Source organism: Aristolochia californica, unplaced genomic scaffold (genome assembly GCF_029961685.1).
Source record: "Aristolochia californica isolate CCGP_79_NKW_82.1479 unplaced genomic scaffold, dmAriCali1.0.hap1 SCAF_10, whole genome shotgun sequence".
NCBI lineage: Eukaryota > Viridiplantae > Streptophyta > Magnoliopsida > Piperales > Aristolochiaceae > Aristolochia > Aristolochia californica.
Window position 1 is genome coordinate 982749 of NW_027181771.1, and position 21319 is coordinate 1004067.

The 21319-nt window shown below is 39.2% G+C and overlaps 2 protein-coding genes and 2 pseudogenes across 3 annotated transcripts; 1 reads left to right on the forward strand and 3 right to left on the reverse strand.

Moving 5' to 3' along the window:
• Window positions 1-115: 115 nt before the first annotated feature.
• LOC137941333 (uncharacterized) lies at window positions 116-9443 on the reverse strand. Its single transcript, XM_068786702.1, has 6 exons — window positions 9060-9443; window positions 8268-8376; window positions 8066-8157; window positions 7619-7877; window positions 6873-7016; window positions 116-532 (listed from the first exon to the last, which is right to left on the reverse strand). The coding sequence occupies exons 1-6, from the start codon at window positions 9398-9400 to the stop codon at window positions 440-442; spliced, it is 1038 nt and encodes a 345-aa protein (XP_068642803.1). The 5' UTR covers window positions 9401-9443; the 3' UTR covers window positions 116-439.
• Window positions 9444-9699: 256 nt separating this feature from the next.
• On the forward strand, window positions 9700-14168 carry LOC137941418 (uncharacterized). 2 transcript variants are annotated; one of them, XM_068786830.1, is made up of 7 exons: window positions 9700-10055; window positions 10913-11402; window positions 11891-12209; window positions 12440-12538; window positions 12666-12786; window positions 13479-13696; window positions 14105-14168. In XM_068786830.1, the coding sequence occupies exons 1-6, from the start codon at window positions 9866-9868 to the stop codon at window positions 13691-13693; spliced, it is 1434 nt and encodes a 477-aa protein (XP_068642931.1). In that variant the 5' UTR covers window positions 9700-9865; the 3' UTR covers window positions 13694-13696; window positions 14105-14168. The 2 variants fall into 2 exon arrangements, with proteins under 2 accessions (XP_068642931.1, XP_068642923.1); XM_068786822.1 differs by lacking the exon at window positions 14105-14168 and having other exon boundaries at window positions 13479-13910.
• LOC137941431 (uncharacterized) lies at window positions 14109-15282 on the reverse strand (annotated as a pseudogene).
• Window positions 15283-15625: 343 nt separating this feature from the next.
• On the reverse strand, window positions 15626-17592 carry LOC137939088 (GCN5-related N-acetyltransferase 3, chloroplastic-like; annotated as a pseudogene).
• Window positions 17593-21319: the final 3727 nt, after the last annotated feature.

Here is a 21319-nt window from a genome sequence, read left to right on the forward strand (position 1 = left end):
AATTAAATTAATTCGATTTCAATAAATAGTTTATGGCTATTCATAATTAGATTACATAAAAACTTATGACAAATTTATACATAATAAGATTTAAGAATTAATAAAGATTTTATGATTATAAATGTACCCTTTCAGGGCTTGTTTGGAACCCATAGAACAGAAAAAAACGTTTTCAAAATTACCTAAAATTACAGAAACCTATTTAGAACTTCATAAAAATCATATATACTGTTAACAATGAGAAAGATCAAAGCATTTTGGTTGAACAATTTATTTCATTAAGTAAAATCTGTCAAAGTAATTATTGATCAGTAGTTCAATACAGGTTTTCTGCTTCCACTGCATGCCTTAGCTATGAATTCTTGTTTTTCCTTTCACTGCTGGGAGATTCTGAAACACTTCCAATCGTTCCATTGAAGCAGTTTAAGAACAGAAAGGATCAGAGCTTCGATCTTACAGTCTGATCACCAAATGTGATCATCACTTTGCCAATTACTTTTCTTTCTTTGATAGCAGAAAATGCCAGATTTGCCTGCCCACAAAAATACTAGTGTTAGAACTTAGAGACAGTCTCTTAGACAACAACAACAAGAACACTGTGACAGTGGACACACTTCATTGTGATTCTTCTACCCAGAGAATTAGTGTCTGGTGGAAAAAACACTATATGGGTGTGTAGACATGAAAATTTGATAATTGCATTCAGAACCTTGATTAACAGACCAAATCACAAACATCAATGAATGCTCAACAGACTAAATGGTGTATATAAACAGAATAGAATAAGCTATTTCATACACCGTTCCATTTATATTTGGTACTATCGGTATACAGAATCAGCAACTCCATTTGCGGTTTATTTACCTATTTATCAAATGGTAGAACAGGTAATTGGATAAATAAATGGAGTAATAGTAAAATTTGTAAAATTATAAAAAATAAAAATAAAATCATATTATCAAGCCTAAGAACAATGTCATTCTAATATATAACAAAATTCAATTTTTTTTTTACACAATCCTTAGATAAAAGCACTTTAATCATATTTTATCTCAAACATACATTCATCCGAATAAAAGTTTACCAAATTCCTCTTATATATAGTTGGATAAACAATTAGTCGGGTACTAAATAATCCTCATCTAATTCCTTTCATTTAATAAATGGTAAATGCCTAATTGGGTACAGTTTGTTTCATTCCATTTAATAAACAATAGTTAAGCAAGCAAAATTGACACCCCCTAATCATGAGGTACAACCTGACCAAAATGGTGAAGCTTGACTAATAGTAAATCAAAGGTCCAAGTCAATCAACCATTAGTTAAAGTCAAACACTGACCAATGGCGTCAATCTGAATCAAGGATCAAAGGAGCCAAACATAATAATTTGAGGTTCGAGGGTCAAAGATCCGGATGCATTATACAAACACTCTACCAACCAGTTGGAGGTCGAGTAAAAATAAAAAAAACTTGACTAACAATGCACAAACCTTTGGAAAAATGATTAAGTTAACTATTGGTCAAAGTAAAAATCTTGACCAATAATTAAGCAATTATGAAAGTCATTAACCGACGATACAAGTCCAAGCCACAACTGCATGTCACACCTTCATGATGTGTAGACTGGACCTTGACATATGTCACTCCTTCATAGAGGTGGTCTTGGCAAAGAGAAATAAGGGAGAGAAAGGTGAGGTGGTTGAATCACCTCCCGACCCTATGAATTGAGAACCTCCCTAGATTTTGGGGAAAGCTTTTGGAGGAAAAGAAATGCCTACATGAAAGAAATAATTCAAGAGCCTCTACTTGAAACACTACTATTTTCCTGAAGCCTCATAGGAGAAATTCCAAAATTCCAAAAAATTGTCATAAAGGATCTTCACATTGATGAAGTTTTGCCTCAAAGCTATAACAAGCATATTCCTATCGCTAGTTTGTCACACTTCAAATAACGTAAACGTGAGACCCAAATCTACTCATCCAAATGTCAAGTGGAGGCCAACTTAAAGGTACTTTGTACCCATTCACTTTGTTTACTATAGTGTTTGAGTCTTATTCATGGAAGATCAAAACATAGGGAAATTTAGATTGGACCCAAAAACTTCAATCTTGTAACTTTTCTTTTATTATTATAGATCACACCACTTCAATAGATTGATGCACTTTGTAAGTCCACATTTTTGACATACCTGATGGGTCATCTATGCCTCTCATCTCTTTCTCCATAATACCTGATGGGTCATCTATGCCTCTCATCTCTTTCTCCATAACTTAAAAAAGAAAAAAGCAAATCCAACATTGTGGCATCTCAAGGTTCAAAGAAAAGCCATGATCTCAAGGCCATAAGATCATATATGAGCACGTCAAGTCCAAGGCAAACAGATTGGTTGCCACACAATCCATCATGGAACTGCCAAAACAAAATAAAGGGCTTCCTTCAAGCACTGTACCAGCCACTCATTCAGGTCCAATATGTGGAAGAATTTATCAATGCTGCAACCATGCCCTAAAGTAGAAGAAACAAAGAGTTCGAAGTCTCCATATGTGCAACAAAGATTATGCACCATGTCAATCTTTAGATGTCCGCATTTGCAGCAACTATAGAACAAAAATTTCATTTGAGATGTCATCCAAACGAGCCCCTCGGACTTCAAGTTCCACGTTAGCATTAGCAATGGTCAAGTAATATGAGGAGCGTTATGCAAGAAATCTTTACTAGCCTTGAAAAGGCAGCTCACTACAACCAACTTCTCAACTATCAACATATCCATTATTATGGCAAAAGCAAAATCTTTGGATGAACAAGTTGTAGAGCTAACAAGCGATGAAAGAAAGACATGAATTAATCTGTACAAAGGATACTCAAATTGCAAAACTCGTGAATCAAATTGAGCCATTGATTGCAAATCTTGGTGTTTTTTCCCATCCCAAAGATCCTCCTCAAATCTGGTCAACTTTAGAAAACATATCTTCTGTTCTAGCTACAAATAAACAAGTTCTTTACTTGTAGAAGGAAGCACTTTGTCAATGGACTCTCCAAGTCAATGATTGAAAATATCATCAAAGACCTTCAACCAATGGATGGAACACAAGCAACATTTCAAACCTCAATTAGGCCTTACAGTAGGAAAATCCAAGCTCTATAAATGCAACTTGGGTGTAAGTCTCTTAAATTTTAATAGTTCAATACAAATGACAACCAAAGCAACAATACCCACTTCATTGAAACCTACAACAATACCCAAATATATGGTGACTTAATGGTGAAGTAGTTTAGTCACTAGTTAAAGGGAAACACTTTTGACTGGTTTGTTAATCTGCCTCCAAAATCAATTGATAGTTTACAACATCTCAAAAATGGGTTTCTAAGCCGGTTTTATAGCACCTACCATAGTATCACTTTTGTAGAGTTCACTAACACCAAATAGCAGAAGGATTTAAAAGTAAATTAATTACATCAACTATTGGTGAAACTTGGGGGTTTGAATTGCAAAGACAACACAAGCCTCTCAACAAGTAGAAATAAAAATGTGCATACAAGGAACGAAGAAGGGTTTGCTTTACTTTCTTTGAAGTAAGAAGCTAGAGCGCTTCCAAGGATTGGCCACTGAACCTTACAATATGAAATTGCTCATTTATTCAAAAGGGAATGACAACACGCTAGTCTTCGAACCTCAAAAACCAAAGAAAGAGTCATAACATCTTTTTGACACTTTAGTTTATGAAGCTTATGTTGTCAGCATTATAGCTGCACTAAAAGCTACTTCTTCCCCAATAAATCAAGTTTTTGACAAACAAAACTTCACACTAAAAGGAAAGGCGAGAAAAAAAGTATCCCTTGTTAAACAAGGACATTCTAGAAATGTTGAAAGAACTTCTTGAATAAAAGTTGATAAATCTTCCAACTCCAAAGTGACCAAAAGAAGTTAATAAGACAAATGATCAATAATATTGGCACCATCAAATGGTTGGACATACAATAGCCGTAAAATAGTCCTTGATTCAAAGAAAAAATAAGTAACATAAAATCTTGTCATAGTTGAGCCTTTAAAATAGCAATGGAAAAAACACAAAACTAGAAAGCTAAAACTCCAAAGTAAACGAACATTGTTCAAAAGAAATCTCTACAACAAGTCCAAGTTCTTCAAATACAACTTTATTCCAAATTGCCTTTAGGAATGTGAGCAAATTGTGGTAGAAGTTCCCAAATTGCTTTGGTACAAAGGAAACTAAACTAAAAAAACAATGTTGAAGGCAAAACAAACTTGTTCTTTGCAAGGAGCCAAAGCAAAAGCTTCCTCATGTGTAAGCTCAGAACAATTGGACCAATTGCCTTTACACTTGAAGAGTTCATGCCAAAACATCTTACAACAAGCATTGCACCACACCAAAGTAAATGTGACTCAAAGTTATTGTAGAAAATCTCTACCAATGCAAGTACTTGGTGCAAATTTCCAAATTTTGAAGCTTTAGACTAAACTTAGGAAAAATTTCTAGTAAACTTGAGTGTATAAGCCATCCTTGAAAGCCCCCTAGGTATGCCAAAAGTATCAACACAAAAAGTGGAATAGTCGACAAAGAGGTGCAACCTTGAATAGAATAACAAAAGAAAAGTTACAAGAATTGAAATTTTTGGGTCCGATCTATGAAATTTTCCTCTAGTTTGATCCCCCAAAACAAGTCTCGGACTCTACTGTAGATGAAGCAAGGAGTCGTTTTAAAATTACCTTTACACCGATCTTGGTTTGACATTGGACGAACCAATTAGGGTCTTGTGTTTACTTGTGATAGATTTAGGCCAAATTTACACTCCATGTAGGTGAGACATGTGGCAAAGCCAGGTCTACACTCCATGAGGGTGCAACATGTGGCAAGGTCAAGTCTCATGAGTTAGTACCTTTGACTTTCTTTGACTTCAGACTGACCCACATCGCTTGAGTTGTTTGACCTTGACCATTGGTTGACCACAAGTTGATTTTTGTGGCCCTGGACTCGAACTTGCATTGTCGTCAAAGTGTTAACTTTTTCACCATTACTTGACTATTGGTCAAGGTTTTTTACTTTGACTACTAGTTGACTTAGTTGTTTTACCAAGCCTTTGCATCATTGATCAACACTTTTGATTTTTAGTTCACCTCTAGTTGAATAGTGTAGTGTTTGTAAATCGGTCCAGATTTTTTACCCTCAACCCTTGGAGTTTACGTTGATCCTCGACTCGAACTTGTCTCACTGGTCAACACAAGGTTGTTGTTTGTTGATCAAGGTACTTAACTTTGACCTCTGATTAATTATTGGTCAAGCTTCATAATTCTTGGTCATTTTATTTGACTTTAGCCATTTTTTGAATTTCATGATCTTGATCATCGAGATGTTTGTGATTTATACCATCAATCAACGTCCTGAAATTTAATGATCTAATTTTCATGTCTACAGGCTGATTATTGGGTTGTGTAATTCAAAGTTTTCCTAGTGGCCCTGAAAAAGTTTTCAAGGAAAAGTCTACGATCTTCTTTTTATATTTTGCCCCTTTTTTATGGACTGAATTGAAAATTCATATTCGGTAAAAACCATTGTTAGCAAGACAAGTAGTTATGAATTGACATGTCGGAATAGAAGTAATAGCCAATTGAATATTTTTTTTTTTTCAGCTGCAAGTTTCATCTTGTTCCAAAAAACTTCACTTTGGCTTATTTCATAAGGAGTCAAATTAGGGTCTCTTAGATGGCTACTCTAATGAAATGCATGTTGCGATTATCCTAACAGGCAACACTAGAAGAAAAGTTGTAAACTGAGCATGCTAACTCCATATAAATGGAATGTGTGAAGTTATGTACACGTGAAAGGACAGCTTGCATTGCATGTTACATCACATGCAAGAGATGGCATGGCAGATTGGAGGATATTTTCAACCTTCAGATCTGAGAGCAAGCGGCTAAAATCCAGAGAACAATCACTACTCAATGGCAATTTCCCAATTTAAAAAAAAAATGATGGACAATTGTTGGTTTTTCCACCCTCTAGGAGAATGATGCCTCTGCATCACTTTCCGGGAAGAAATTGCTGCAATTGCCTCTATTTTCACCCATAAACTCAAGTTGTAGGATTTTTGTGCTTAGATATGAAAACTGAGACAACCTCCAGATCTGCCACATCATGATCTAAATGTGATGATGCAAGTCATATTAGCTGCCATGTCATGTGTGAAGAACTCTAAACATTCTATAGGTGTGAAGATATGATTTCTTCGATAAAAGGAAAATATTATTTTTTAATAGAAAAGAAAAAGTAATTGGTTATTCCAAATAAAGCTTCTTAATGAATTATGTGAAAGGCTTGAAGTTAAATGTTAGTTACCAAAAAAAGGGAAAAAAGCTTGAAACGACAAGATAATTTTTTTGCCATTTTTCAACAAAAAAATCATTAGTAAAGGCAAAAGAGCAGAGTTAGCATTTCTCATGTAAATTTAGGCAGAAAAAAAGTAAGTCAATTAAGAGATTGAGAAAAAAAAAGTCGATTACAACAAAAAAATTCTTAACATCCGCATAAACTTACTTACATGCACACTACAAGCCATCCCTGGTGAGGCTTGAATGCAAGACCTCAGTACCAAAAACCCAAAGTCCAGATTCACATTCAACACCTCTAGGCAATTATGTAAGGGCAATTAATGGAGCCTTTATATGAGCAAGAAACTTGAAAATGTAATCTATCTACTGGAACTATCACAAAACTTAAGTTCTTTTTCGCATATTTTAAAACTTGAGGCCTTTACCTTGAGAAAGAAAATAAACAATTCAATATGCTACTCATGGACTCAAAACACAAGAATGCAGGAGGATTACAATAAATGAAAACAAATCAGGTCTACTAACCTCTAAGAGGCTGTAAGAATGTGAAATATGGATAGTGATCAAGCCCCGTGAGAGCCAAGAAAGAAGCTCCTTCAGAGAGTCCTCAAGAACTTCAGGCCGATGTATTTTGTAACTCCCCCAGTAGAGTCCATGTACAGTCCAGTTCTGAAATATAGTAGACAGTCAATGGCATAGAATTTAGTATATACTAGATTAAATTCACTAGAATGTGACTGAATGAGAGGGTATAACTAAATTTCTTAGCTTGCATCCAACAAGCAGATCAACAAATTTGAGAACATCAATAGAGGGAAATAATAAAAAAGAGGACTCAGAAATCGTAAAACGGGACCCAACATTAATGCAACAGCCAAATTGTTCAAGCTTCTTACGAACTGAAGATCAGAGTAACAAGAACTTCATTTAAGGTTGTGAATGGAACATCAAGAATTTTGAGTACCCACCATGTTCTTCTAAGCTTTAAGTATATCCTTCATCTTAGAATTTAAAGACATGGTGATTCTTTTACTTCATCCTAACACGGCTAGCGTTAATGTACACAGTTCCAATAATTGGATTCTTTTTTTTTCTTTTGAATGTTAATAATTGCATTCAGGGTGCCAGTTTATATGCCATCATGAAGAAAGTGTCACAAGAAACGTATCAACATTTGTTTAGAAGAAGATGGTGAGATATAGGGGAATAACTTATATATCCATGGAGGAAAGTGACTGCAATTTAGGAACAAAATTCAATTTGCACTGCACCTTAACAAGAGCGATATTTGCAGGAATAACTGGAACTTCTCCACTAGCAAATCCAATCACCAAAATATTTGCTCCCCAGTTTAGCAGCTTCATGCTTTCCTTCATCAGCTTGCCTCCAACAGGATCATACAGAACGTCAACCCCTTTGAGTTTTCTTGCCTTAAGAAACTTCTTCACGCTGTCTATAACACTCTCCTTACTTGAATCAACAACATGGTCAAGGCCCAGTGACTTAAGAAACTGTACCTTTTCTTCTCCCCTGAAATTAAATCATTCTCATTCTCATTCTCAACCAAAAGAAAAAAAAACACGGAATTAAAACCAGTCACAAGCCTAAACTATTGCCATCTTGAGTGGCAACTCTGCCCATTCTCAAAACAAGTAGAGCAGGCACAGAAAAGTTCAAGCCAGATTGATGAAGCTTTTGTTTGATAGTCAACGAAATACCTAGCAGCAGCAATTACAATAGCCCCGCAAACCTTTCCAATCTGTACAGCTGAGAGACCAACACCACCTGCGGCACCAAGAACGAGCAAAACCTACATTTTTTGGTCAAGTATACAATTATTGGTCAATATGATCCCCATTTTGAAGATACTAAGATCAGAAGTCTCAGATTTTAAAAAGAGAACAGAAAAATGAAACATACTTGACCAGGTCTCAGTTGGGCTCTATGGACAAGAGCAACATGTGAAGTGCCAAATGCAACAGGAAGAGCACCAGCAGCCACCAGGTCACATCCATCAGGGACCAAAAGCCTTAAAGTTGGGACAAGAAAAGCAGTGCATTTATTGAAACAAAATAAAGGGAAATGGGTCACGATACCAAAAGGATATATTAAACCAAAGAGAAACTCCATTACAGTAACAGATTCCAGAAACAAGAAAATATAAAAGGAAAAACTAAATAGCTAAAAACTAGCTCAAACCTCATTTACATCTCTACAACCAGGTCTTTCACCATTACAATGACGAAACCAGAAGATAATCTAAAAGTAAACCCGTTTTCACAACCTAGCAATCAGGTTATATAATTAATTCTCACATCTACAATTTATAAGTTACCTGTCCAAAACAATGAATGCACACCATATGCTTCCGACCATATACGAGAAAAGACGGAAAAAACAGAAGGAAATTTCACGTTATTTTTACCGAGATAATGTAATCACTAATCTTACAGCAAGCAATTCCAAACGAATGATATAACTAAAAGTCACAAGACCCATGATTTCGTATTACCATCATCCAAAAACACAAAATTCACATTTTAAAAACTACTCGTAAAAAAAATTGAAACATAAATTTGACCATTTTGAAAAAAAAATCTCAACCAATCCATATGACAAAGTAAACTGCAAGACTTCCTTGTTAAATTCCAACATTCATTCAAAATTTATACAAATCACCAGACCAAAATTCATCTTCGGAAGAAAGCTTACAGGTCCTTTTCATCCACAACTAAGAATTCTGCGAAAGTACCGAGCGCGGCGAAGGAACAAACAGCGTCGCCAACCTTGAACTTGGAGACACCGTCGCCAACCGCTTCGACCACGCCAGAGAAATCGGACCCGGGGATAAAAGGCAGCGGGAATTTTTCCTGGTACTTGCCTAGTATTTGGAGGTAATTGGCGTAGTTCAAGCTCGTGGCTTTAACTCTGACGCGGACCGCAGTCGGGGAGCTCAAGGCCGGGATTGGGTACCCGCGGGAGACGGAGATCGGGGAAGTTTCTGATAAAGGAAGTGTCGGGTCTCCGAGGGATTTACAAAGGAGGGCCTCCATCTTTCCGACTGCGTTTCAGTTGCAGAGAGCAGCAGGAACCGTGGAAGAGACATAGAGGGTCGTGAGAGAGGAGCGACCAATGAGTCATAAAAAGTGGAATGTGAATTCCACTATCTAAAATGACGTTAGTGTGGGAGTAGAATACATTTCACTGGAAAAATAGATCACAATCTGATATTCCATATCCGATAAAAATTAAATAACAAAAATACTTAATTGTAACTTATTTTTTAAATTAATAAAATAAAATAAAATTTTGGGGGATCACATCGAGGCCATGTGTCCAATCCACTCTTCTCGTCTCCAACCTCACTGGAACAGCTACAAAAGCCGCACGGACTTCCAGTCACCGGAAGCGAAGAAAGTCCCCCCATTTACACCTTGAATTTGCCATAAGCGCCATAATTTGTTACTACCCTAAAAAATTCCGACAATTTGTCTTGTTGGTTTCGTCATTCGTAGGGGATGAGTGTAGGTTTGTATCAGTTTCTGTGCTTCACGCCCCGGATTCCCTCACCCGAATTATATTTATCTACCCACCATGCTGTACCTCTTCAAAGAATATCAGAGACCTCCGCTTTAGGTTCGGCGGGTATGATGATGAACTTTCGGTTGCGTGCAGCTTCTGTTAGTGGATATGGAGCGGAGTATTCAGGTAAGATGAAACTATTCTTATGGCATGTTGTTAGTTCAAGTAAACACAAATACAACGATTACGTAATGGAAAATCCACGACTTTGAAATGAATTAGTACAAAATATGTTTTTTTAGTCTCTATCTGTGTAAGAGGGATGTGAGAGTTGTACTTTAGAATTGTGTTCTCTGGATTTGTTAATCTTGGGATTATGTCCAGTGAGCATTGGACTTCCTGTTTCAGAAGCTAAAAGTGTCTTCTTTCTATTTGTCAAATAAAAAGAAATAAGTGGCGCTTCTCAATTTTGACTAATTGAATCAGCTTATCAATTTGTTTTAGATGAAACCGTTTGATTTCTTCAGCTCAGAAGTTAACTATTTGGTTTCTATAGAACAAGAAAAGAGTAGCGGATCGGGACTTATGGCCTAGTTGAAATACTTTGTTCTATCAGATTTAAGATTCAGGATCGAGCAACTGGTCCTGTCATATTTAATAACGAAATCGTTCATTTATACATGTTCTTCAGTCTGAAGCTCTGTTCAGATTCGAGCACGGGACTGGGAATCTACTGCATATTCTAGGTGTGCCTTAGGGATAGATTTATTCACTATAAAAATTGAAGTATCAATAACTGTAAACGAGTTTCTTGTTTTCCTAGTAGATGTCGAAGTAGGTTTGATATTTTCAGTTTGATACGATAGGTTGTACTGTTCTGAAATATGTAGGTTATTGTTTGAAAAAGGATTGCATGAATTTGAAATCCAAGGTAAGTTTTTTCACTTCCTTTATTTAAACTTTTGTGGGAACCTCCAAATATGAAGCTTCAAAGCATCAAATTTTGGGTAATGGTTGAATTTTGCTTCATTTACCTTCTCCAGAGGAATTGATTGGTGCAATCAAGAAACAAAAGAAGCGAGGTGTAGCTGGTGTAGATCAGGATGAATTAGTAGAACCTGCAATATTGGCTGATCCAGACAGTTGCTTTTGTGAGTTTAATGGGGTTCACATACACCATAAAATATGCGAAGATGATGAACAAAGTACTTACTCTTTACAAGATCAGGCCTCTTCACAAGTTCAGAGCAAAGTGGCAAAGATTGGGCTGCCCTTTATCCTGCTACATGGTTTTGGTGCGTCTGTATTCTCATGGCATCGGGTAATGAAGCCTCTGGCAAGGTTGGCTGGTGCCAAAGTTCTTGCTTTTGACAGACCTGCTTTTGGCTTGACATCAAGAGTTGCACACTATTGGGATTCTCATTCTGGAGGTGATGATAGTGAGAGTTTAAATCTGTATTCAATGGCATTTTCTGTGCTTACAACCCTATATTTCATCAATACTTTAGGAGCTCAGAAAGTGATTCTTATGGGGTAAGTAAATGATTCTCATCTTGAAGTGTTTTCCGTTGGTTATTCCCAACAGTTTCTGGTCAGACTAGCAGAGTTCACTATAGTGTTTTTCTTTTCTTCTGTTTATTTCAATAATAACTTAAATAGAGAAGATTTAAGAAAACATCATATCCGACAAGTAACAACATAAAATATTGTGAAGTATGTTTGTGATTTTTATATTATTACTGTTGTTATTATAATCGTTCTATTTAAGATGTATATATATGTTGCGGTTTTTGGTATTCAAGAGTGTGATTCTCTTCTATTCATTCTAGTTAGCTTGTCTGGTTTTGCTAGTTTTGTGATTTCTGAACTCACAATACTGTTTCAAGGGGATTTGAATCAAACTTAACCCTGTTTTTGTAACCTAGTTTTCTAGTAGTCGTTCTAAGTATTCTGTTTCCTGCCAAATTTCCTCTTTGCTGACAGCTCAAATCTGTTCAAACCTGAAAAAAATGGGATCTCAGGCACTCGGCTGGCTGCCTAGTAGCTGTCAATACCTACTTTGAAGCTCCTGAACGTGTAGCTGCTATGATCCTTGTAGCCCCTGCAATTGTTGCTCCACTTATGAGAGCCAAGGAAAAGAGAACATTGAGAGAAGATGATGTTTCAGAGTCAAATGATCAAGGAAACCTACTTATGAAGATTGGGAAAATGTTATCTAAGTTCTGGAAGTATGTCAGCGGAATCTTATCGCGGTTGGCTATTGCTATGACTAATATGGTTAACTCTCTGTATAGGAAAGCATTTTCGGCATTCCTTCGATCGGCCTTTGCAGTGACCTTGGTAGGATGTCTGCCTTTGCAGTGACATCTGTATATGAGAACTTTTAAGACCTCATAGCTCTTTTACTTTCTTCTTGCACTACAGACTACTCATGTCTCAAAGACTGTTTATCCTCTCTTTTATGTGGAAATATGCTACCTGAAATCACTCGAATGATAGTTTTGGAAGAAGTTGGTTGCAAGACATTAACTTAGTTTCTTATCCTGTTGATGGGTTCTATGTGACTACAGATAAGGATGATCATAGATAAGTTTGGTATAGCTGCCATCAGAACTGCATGGTTTGATGGTAGCCAAGTGACAGATCACATCCTAGATGGCTACACAAAGGCAAGTTTTAATTTAATGGACTTAACTTTGATGTGTGATCATGTGAAGTTCTTACTATGCGAAAACTATTCATACTTCTCAGGGTAAAATGATCATGGTCAATTGATGAATGTTGTTGTCAGTGCAGCCTTTAAAGACCAAGGGTTGGGACCAGGCCTTACTTGCGTACACTATCTCAATGATTGCAGACACTTCCATGGAACTGAAACCTCCGCTGAGAAAAAGACTCCATGAGATAAAATGTCCTGGTAATAGTTGTCAATTCTACTTTCTTTTTTACTCGAAGAACTGTTTCTCTTTCTTGAATTACCTGGGATGCAATCAACTGAAAATTGCTAAGAACCTATAAAGTCATTCAGTTTCTTTAAGTTTTGGAAAGCTCTACCCAGTAGATTAATTCTCTTTCCATGTTTCTTGACCATTTACTTCTACTCCAAATTTATAGGAGGAATGGCACAGGGTTTTGTTGTTAAACACATGGAAGATGCTTGAGTATTTTGTTAGACTTGTGTGATAATAAAATCATGTGCTTTCTCAAAAATAATAAAATCATGTACTTTCTCAAAAATAATAAAATCATGTGAATGTAACAGAATGTTTACAAGTGATTAGCCTGCTCCTTTTCAGCCAGACTAGGTATAATGAAGGTTAATGTGCCCTATTAAACCACCTCTATAGGAGGATGTGCCGGCTATTATTCCCTGTATTAAACATTCAGATGATTATGCAAACTAGAAGTGGATCCCACACTCAGAAAGTCATGATTGTTTTTATTTTATAAAATAAAATATTTATTTGAAACCATAATTCCAATATATTTCACTGAAGAACTATACTGGATTCACTTTTCTGATGCTTTGAGGCAAAAGAAAAAGAAGAATAGGAAATGAAAAAAACTTGCAAGACTAACTTCAAAATTTCACTTGGTGGTTAAATGCAGTCCTGATAGTCACTGGGGACAATGATCGGCTTGTCCCATCATGGAATGCCAAACGACTATCAGAAGCGATAGTTGGTTCGCACCTGGAAGTCATAAAAAGTTGTGGTCACTTACCCCATGAAGAAAGAGTGGAAGAGTTCCTCTCGGTTATTGAGAAGTTTTTACAGACAGTGTCCGGAGCTCCAGAGGCACAGGTTGCACAGGCAGTGTGCTAAAAGGTTTTTGTACTTACTCTGCTCTGTCCTGGAAGTTTTCTATTCTATTTATTGTGGAAGAATCAAATGGAAAAATGGTTTTGACTGAACAAACATGAACAGGTGATGCAAAAAAAACTGTATTATATGTAAGAAATGTTTTCATAGGAAAGCATATCATGCTTGTGCTGGTGTCTTTGGTTTAAATTTTAAGTAAGGACTTTATGGGTATAAAACCCCACGGAAAGGGATTGGGCATTTTGTAAGAAAAAACCTCTTATTCGATGATGATTTACTTTAAAGAATGTTGAGTTAAAAATAATTTTATGTTAATTAGCATATATTTTATAATATATTACATTCTTATAGGTCTAGTAAAGCTTAATATATACACCTCTTCTTTTCATCTTTCTGAAATGATTTTTCACGTAGAATAACCAGAAAGTTTGCACAGTGAAGCATTAAAATGGAGGGTCCATAGATACAGAGAGAGAGCCACTTTGCAAACCCATGGGATAATCAAACCCAGACAGGAAATCATCCCCAAAGATCACCGCACCAGCTGCCAATGCTCCAGCCCCAACACCCACAGCAAAGTCACGTCTGGCGAGTCCTCCGCCGTGTTTGATGAGGGCAAATTCATGTAACTCTGCGGTAATGGACCTGTTGACAGAAGAAATGTAGGCACAAAACCTACGTGTGATGGTGGTGGAGGCGGTGGCGGAATCCGTGGTGATGGAGGAACCGATGAATTTTGATAGCTTGAAGCTATAGGTGGTGGATGAGGACCTGTAAGGCTTGTTGGTGGGTAATTGTTGGTTTGGTTGATGAAGGCTGGATCTGGCTGAGATGGGTAAGGGTGGATTGATCCACCTATGGGTAAGGGGAGACTAGTTTTTTGGTCTGGGAGCCTGATTCCACCTTCTTCATCATTGCCTGCAAAAAAAATGCTAGTTTTCTGTAAAATTTACAATTTTTTTATATATTTTGATGATTCAAAATTCAATTCCATTAGAAGCGGCACTTCAAATGAAATAAAAGTGACTTCCATCATTGGTGACATAAATTTGGTCTTAATGTAATGAGAGAGACACTAAGTGTTCCCATTGTAGAATTTATTCGTGAAAATTAAAAACTAACATGGATCAAGTACCTGAGATGGAAGAGACACCTACTCTGTCCTCAGAGATCTGAACAGAAACATCTACAAGTCCTCGACGTTTGTTAGACTTTTTTCTTCTTAGTTGAAAGCTCCCAACTTCCTGGATTTCTGCTCTGGAACCTTCTGAGTTCTTGCCAAATTTCTCAAAGAACTCTTTCAGTTGAATTACAGCTGTGCCATGCAGCTTCTTTCTCAGAAAAATGAGCTCCCTGGTATAAACTTCAACATGGAGGGACAAATCTTGCAACTTAGGATCTGAATCTTCCAAACAAACTGCAAACTTTGTTCTCCAAGTTGGATTGGAGCTGCATGATGCGTCAATCTTTGAACAGTACTTGTTCTCTGGATCAACCCACCCAACAGCAAACCATTGGTGCTTCCACAGCGATGATGATCGAGGGAATCCGCGGGCAGAGATCAGACAGACTTCAATGCGAATTCTTCCCATTGTTGAAAAAGTTTTCTGCTGGAAAGGATAAGAAGGGATAGGGGATGGAGAATTTTTTTACCTTTGAGAAGCTTCTCCTTTTGATAAAGTGGGTGTTGAACAGCATAGAAAGGGGGAAAAAATGAAGCTGCTATGCATGGTTTAGAGAAATACTTTACTTGGTGATAAGGACATTCTTTGCCATCTCATCACACTTTTCTAAGGTTTGTTAAAGGTAAATGCAACATTTTTCAGAAAAATGCAATTACTTATTGGTACAGAAGAGAATAGAAGACAAATCAAGCATCTTTTGAATTAAAAACTGAAAGGATAACATAAGAGAATCAAGAAAAGTTGGCAGGATTGGGTTTCCCCTGTGCAGAAAAGTTTGCAGCAGTCTAGCATTGTGCATAAGAGAATAGCCAAAACTGAAAGCAAAATTACACGGAACCAGAAGTTCCAGAAGAAAATTTGACAACAGTAACAATGGTGCATCAAATAATTAAAAATACAAGTGAGAATTGTTCAGACAAGGTTAGACCTAAGTTCCACAAGTCTTCATAAGAAGCTCAAGAGAGAAGGTCAGGAGGTCAGGCAGAGCAGAAAACCTCAGAGAAGGAAACTGATCATCGGAATTTTCAGCTCCAAATGATGTTCTACATTTGAGTTGCTATGGCATTCTTTTATTCTATCGCTGTAGTGATTATTTTACCGAAGAGCTCGCCCGTCAGAAGGAGACAGCCCTGATGGCTGTGGGACTAGCAGCAGCTTCTGAGCAGCATGTTTTACCAGATTTTGGCTCCGAGTGTACATCATAGTGGTGGAACCAGGACATCATTTCCAAATCCACAAGCCGTGAAAAACAACCTGCATGGAGTTTTCAGAGATTAAAATTGCAAAGGTTGTTAATTTTATCACACAGAAGAACATGATAATGCTCACAGGGAGTAGCTATGCAGGGCAACCTGGATCAACCATGACTTAAAAATTGCAACCTGGATCCCATCTTAAGAGTAACAATACCATTTTCACATTTTTTTTTTTTTTAACTTGATACATTGTCAAGTAATTTATCCTTTCTTTATTGGTTCAGTCTAGCAATTTTTCAAGGCCATTGATCAGATAGCTAATCCAGTAAAAATGGGGGCATACCAGAACCAACCAAATGACAATCAGAACTCAAACAGGGTCTACCTAAACTGAAAATCAAGAAAACAAAATTACCTTAAATCATATACACCATCATTAGTAAGAACCCTGTCTAACAGTAAGCAACATTATTTCTCCAATTACAGCGAGCAAACAAGTGATCAGCAATGTTTGAATAAAACATAGCACTACCATATGATTCGACTAACAATCCTACGACTGCTTCCCAATCCCTGCAACTGTGGAGTAACCTGAGAAGTGCTGGAGAGAAATTTTATCAATTTTTCTAAAATTTACTCTGGCCAGGAAGAGAGAATCTTTGTATTTTAATTGCTTAAAATCTGCTATATGTTTGAGCAAAATCTATGTTCCTGGAATAAATTGCTCAGGCAGTTGAAGAGCTCTTCTTTATGATATCGCTTGAAAAATCATCAAATCATTAAACAATAACAGCATAATCATCCCAAAGGAGCCAGTATTATCTCCAGCGATGCAAGTGAAAGAAACGCATTTCTGTGCATTCCTCCGATTTCCTCTACTCCAGCTAAAGAATTTCTCAAATTTCCCACAAACAAAAACCCGTTTTACAAAAGAACAGATAAAATTTACCATAACATCATAAATCGAAGCCGTCAATGTATTATCGGACACCGCCCTACCGAACCCGACGAGCTCCCAATTCGACTCAGAAACGGGTATCGCCCTCTCGATAAGCCCACTCAATCCAAACTCGTAACAGTCTCTTTCCACCATCTCCCTCGGAGAAATCCCTTTGACAGAAGACGGAAACCACGGCGGAGCTGTTCGAAACGGCGATACGAAGCTTGCCAAGATCAACAGGCTTAACACGTCCATTTCGTCCAAATGAGGGAACCTCTCGAAGGAGAGATTGACAGATTGGTAGAGACTCTGCAGGTGGAGGAAACTGATACCAGAGGCGTTTGTAGAGATGAAATTGGGAGGTGGGTTCGGCTTCATGCTGTGTGGTGTTGGTGGGAAATTGAGAGGAAGCGTGGGAGAGAAGCCTGTTTGGAAGAGATAGAAGGCAGAAGCAGAGCACACCTATGTCAGCAGCTGATCACTACTGTATTTGCACCTCAGAACTCAAGATTTTAGAGAATCCATCTGAACCATAATTTGTAAATGAAAAAGAGAAAAGGCATTTATCATTTAGTATGAAACAAAAATCCTAATTGACCATTACAAACGGATAAAATATGAAGACTATAAATATTCAACAAAAACAAAAACCAGAAATCTAAAAACACAACATGATTAACCGCCATAAGAACTAAAAATCAAAATATCTAAAGCTTACAAAAATTCAGCTTTATTTTCAAAACCGACAAACTAATACTCCCAAAATCAGAGGGAGCTCATCAAAAAGATGTTTCGAGCACCAAATACCCGTTATTTTGATTTACTTTATGTATTATTATTATTTTCCTATCAGTCTACGAGAATTCTGACCATCAGGCAGCTCTACAGTTGCAGAGCAAGGTCAGGCTGGGCCTTGTCGAGAAAATTCAGGAAGTCGCACTCAGATGGGTCCGGGTGCTGGTTGGTGGACGCTTCGCCACTGAAAGCAGCTTCTTCTCCCTCTCACGGCTCCGGTAGTTCACGGCGGACAGCGGCTGACTTTAAGCAGGACTCCACCAAGGCAAGGTCGAAGATGCCCATTGTGGATGGATGGTTCAGGAGGTCGACCGAAACGGCTGGTGAGGAACCCATTTGCTGGTTCTGTAGTTGGGTCAGAAGGTCGACAGGACCGGCTGGAGAAGAACCCATTTGCTGGTTATGTTGATAGGTCAGGAAGTGGACCGGACCGTCTGGAGAGGAACCCATTTGCTGGTTCTGTAGTTGGGTCAGAAGGTCGACAGGACCGGTTAGAGAAGAACCCATTTGCTGGTTATAAGTCAGGAAGTCGACCGGACCATCTGGTGAAGAACCAATGTGGTGGTTCAGCAGAAACTGTCCACTCTGTTCATCCCCTACATATTCAAACCCGGGTTGGACATCTAGCTGCACCGGTTGAGCCTCTGAGAAGGTTGGATACATGTGGTGGACAGGACCGGTTAGAGAAGAACCCATTTGCTGGTTATAAGTCAGGAGGTCGACCGGACCATCTGGTGAAGAACCAATGTGGTGGTTCAGCAGAAACTGTCCGCTCTGTTCATCCCCTACATATTCAAACCCGGGTTGGATATCTAGCTGCACCGGTTGAGCCTCTGAGAAGGTTGGATACATGTGGGGGACAGGACCGGTTAGAGAAGAACCCATTTGCTGGTTATAAGTCAGGAGGTCGACCGGACCATCTGGTGAAGAACCAATGTGGTGGTTCAGCAGAAACTGTCCACTCTGTTCATCCCCTGCATAGTCAAACCCGGGTTGGATATCTCGCTGCACCGGTTGAGCCTCTGAGAAGGTTGGATACATGTGGTGGACCCAATTTTGGGCTGGTTCAGTGTCACAGAAACTCTGGCCATGCAGTTGGTCGTGTTCAATCATGGACAATCCCTGACACAGATCAGTCGGAAGGGAGCCTTGGAGCAGGTGGTGCCCTGTGAACTGATGATCTTCGTCGGCTCCGGTGGATTGCATCTGCCACGCCACTGCCGGAGATGCAGAAGAGCTCGGACCCATTAGAGCAGAATCCAGGAATTGGGTCATAATTGGCTGATCACCTTCAAACCCAGAGTCTCCCTGCATATCCCACGACCTGGAACTGCTGCTCGGTTCAGTTTGATTGCAACTGAACTGACGAAGACATCTCAGGCCTTCTTGAGCAAGCTGATGGAAGTGGTTGAAATCCATCTGAGGGGGCACCTGGTTGTTGTTTGTGACTTGTTGGCCTCCTTCAGGCTCCATGAAAGTTTGCATTTCCCATGGTCCCGCCTGGTTCGCGGAGGAGCTCGAACCGATGTGAGCCAACTCTTCGAACTGGTTGAGACCCATTTGAGAACTCCAATGAACGTGGCTCAGGTCTACTAGATGTTCTTCCTGGAGCTGGCTTGGTCCTGGCAGAGCCTCTGCACCGAAACCTGGTTGTTGAACCCAGGTCGCAACTTGATTCCCAGAAAGAATTAAACCAGTCTGGTTTTGGGTGGATTCTGAATGGAGCCGCCCAGCCTCTGTTGGATCTACAACAGTCTCTACCTGTAAGGTATGCATGGGATGTATAATATTGCTAGAACTGGGATCTTTGGCTTGCCACAGCCAAGATTGAGGGATAGGATTGGATTCGCTTCCTACAACTGGACCAGAATGTCCAGTCTGAGAAGAGCCCGGTGCAAGGCTGCTTTGTTGTGCTACGAAAGATGGCCCCGGATCACTGGGAGGAAGCCAAGCACGAACCAGGTTGCTTTGTTGTACAACGAAAGACGGCCCCGGATCACTGGGAGGAAACCGAGCACCACCCAGGCTGCTTTGTTGTACTACGAAAGATGACCCCGGATCATTGGGAGGAATCCGAGCACCACTCAGGTTGCTTTGTTGTACTACGAAAGATGGCCCCGGATCACTGGGAGGAAGCCCAACACCACCCAGGTTGCTTTGTTGTGCTACGAAAGATGGCCCCGGATAACTGGGAGGAAGCCAAGCAACTCCCACGCTGCTTTGTTGTACCACGAAAGATGGCTCCGGATCACTGGGAGGTAGCCGAACATCACCCAGATTGCTTTGTTGCACTACGAAAGATGGCCCCGGATCACTGGGAGGAAGCCAAACATCACCCAAGTTGCTTTGCTGTGCTACGAAAGATGACCCCAGATCACTGGGAAGAAGCCATGCACCACCCAGGTTGCTTTGTTGTACTACGAAAGATGGCCCCGGATCACTGGGAGGAAGCCGAGCAACACCCAGGTTGCTTTGTTGTACTACGAAAGATGGCCTCGGATCATTGGGAGGAAATTGAGCACTACCCAGGTTGCTTTTTTGTGCTACGAAAGATGGCCCTGGATCACTGGGAGGAAGCCGAGCACTTCCCAGGTAGCTTTCTTGTGCTATGAAAGATGGCCCTGGATCACTGAGAGGAAGCCGAGAACATCCCAGATTGCTTTGTTGTGCTATGAATGATGGCCCAGGATCACTGGGAGGAAGCTGAGCACAACCCAGGTTGCTTTGTTGTACTACGAAAGATGGCCCCGGGTCATTGGGAGGAAACCGAGTACCACCCAGGTAGCTTTGTTGTGCTACGAAAGATGGCCCCGGATCACTGGGAGGAAGCCAACCAGCACCCAAGTTGCTTCCTTGTGCCAAGAAAGATGGCCCCGGATAACTGGATGGAACTCGAGCACTGGTTGGGTTGCTTTCTTGTGGCAGGAAGGATTGTCCCAAATCCCTGGGTGGAACTCGAGTACTGGCCATGACTAAACAATGCTCTCCCACTTTGGTCACCAGACTACCTGTCAAGGCAGAAGTGAATTCACCTGGAGCAAACTGAGCTGCGGAAATGTTGAGAGAACTGTTAGGAGGTAACTGGTTGCTGCTCATGCCAAGCCTCGTGCAAGCATAAGCTGGGTTCACCTGGCCTCTTGATTGCAAGTTAGAGTACAAATTTTGAGTACCCATTGACTGATAGCTGGTATTTTCTATAGCAGGTCTATGAGGAGCTGTTGGAAATTTGTGAGGTTCATTAGGTACAATGGATGTCTGCTGGGTTAGTGATCGTTTTAACCTCATTTGCCTCTCCTCTGCTTGACGTTGCTCATGAATCCTGTTGGCTATTTCTCTCTGAGCCTGAAGTTGTTGCTTCCTCAACTCACAATGCTGTATTTTCCTTTCTGCAATTTCTTGTGCTTTGGGGCCCAAATCCTTTGAAAATTTCCTCAGACTTTCTATATAGTTCATTTTGTTAACCTACAGAACCCAATGGATGAATTAGAAACATGTAACGATGATCAGCAGAATG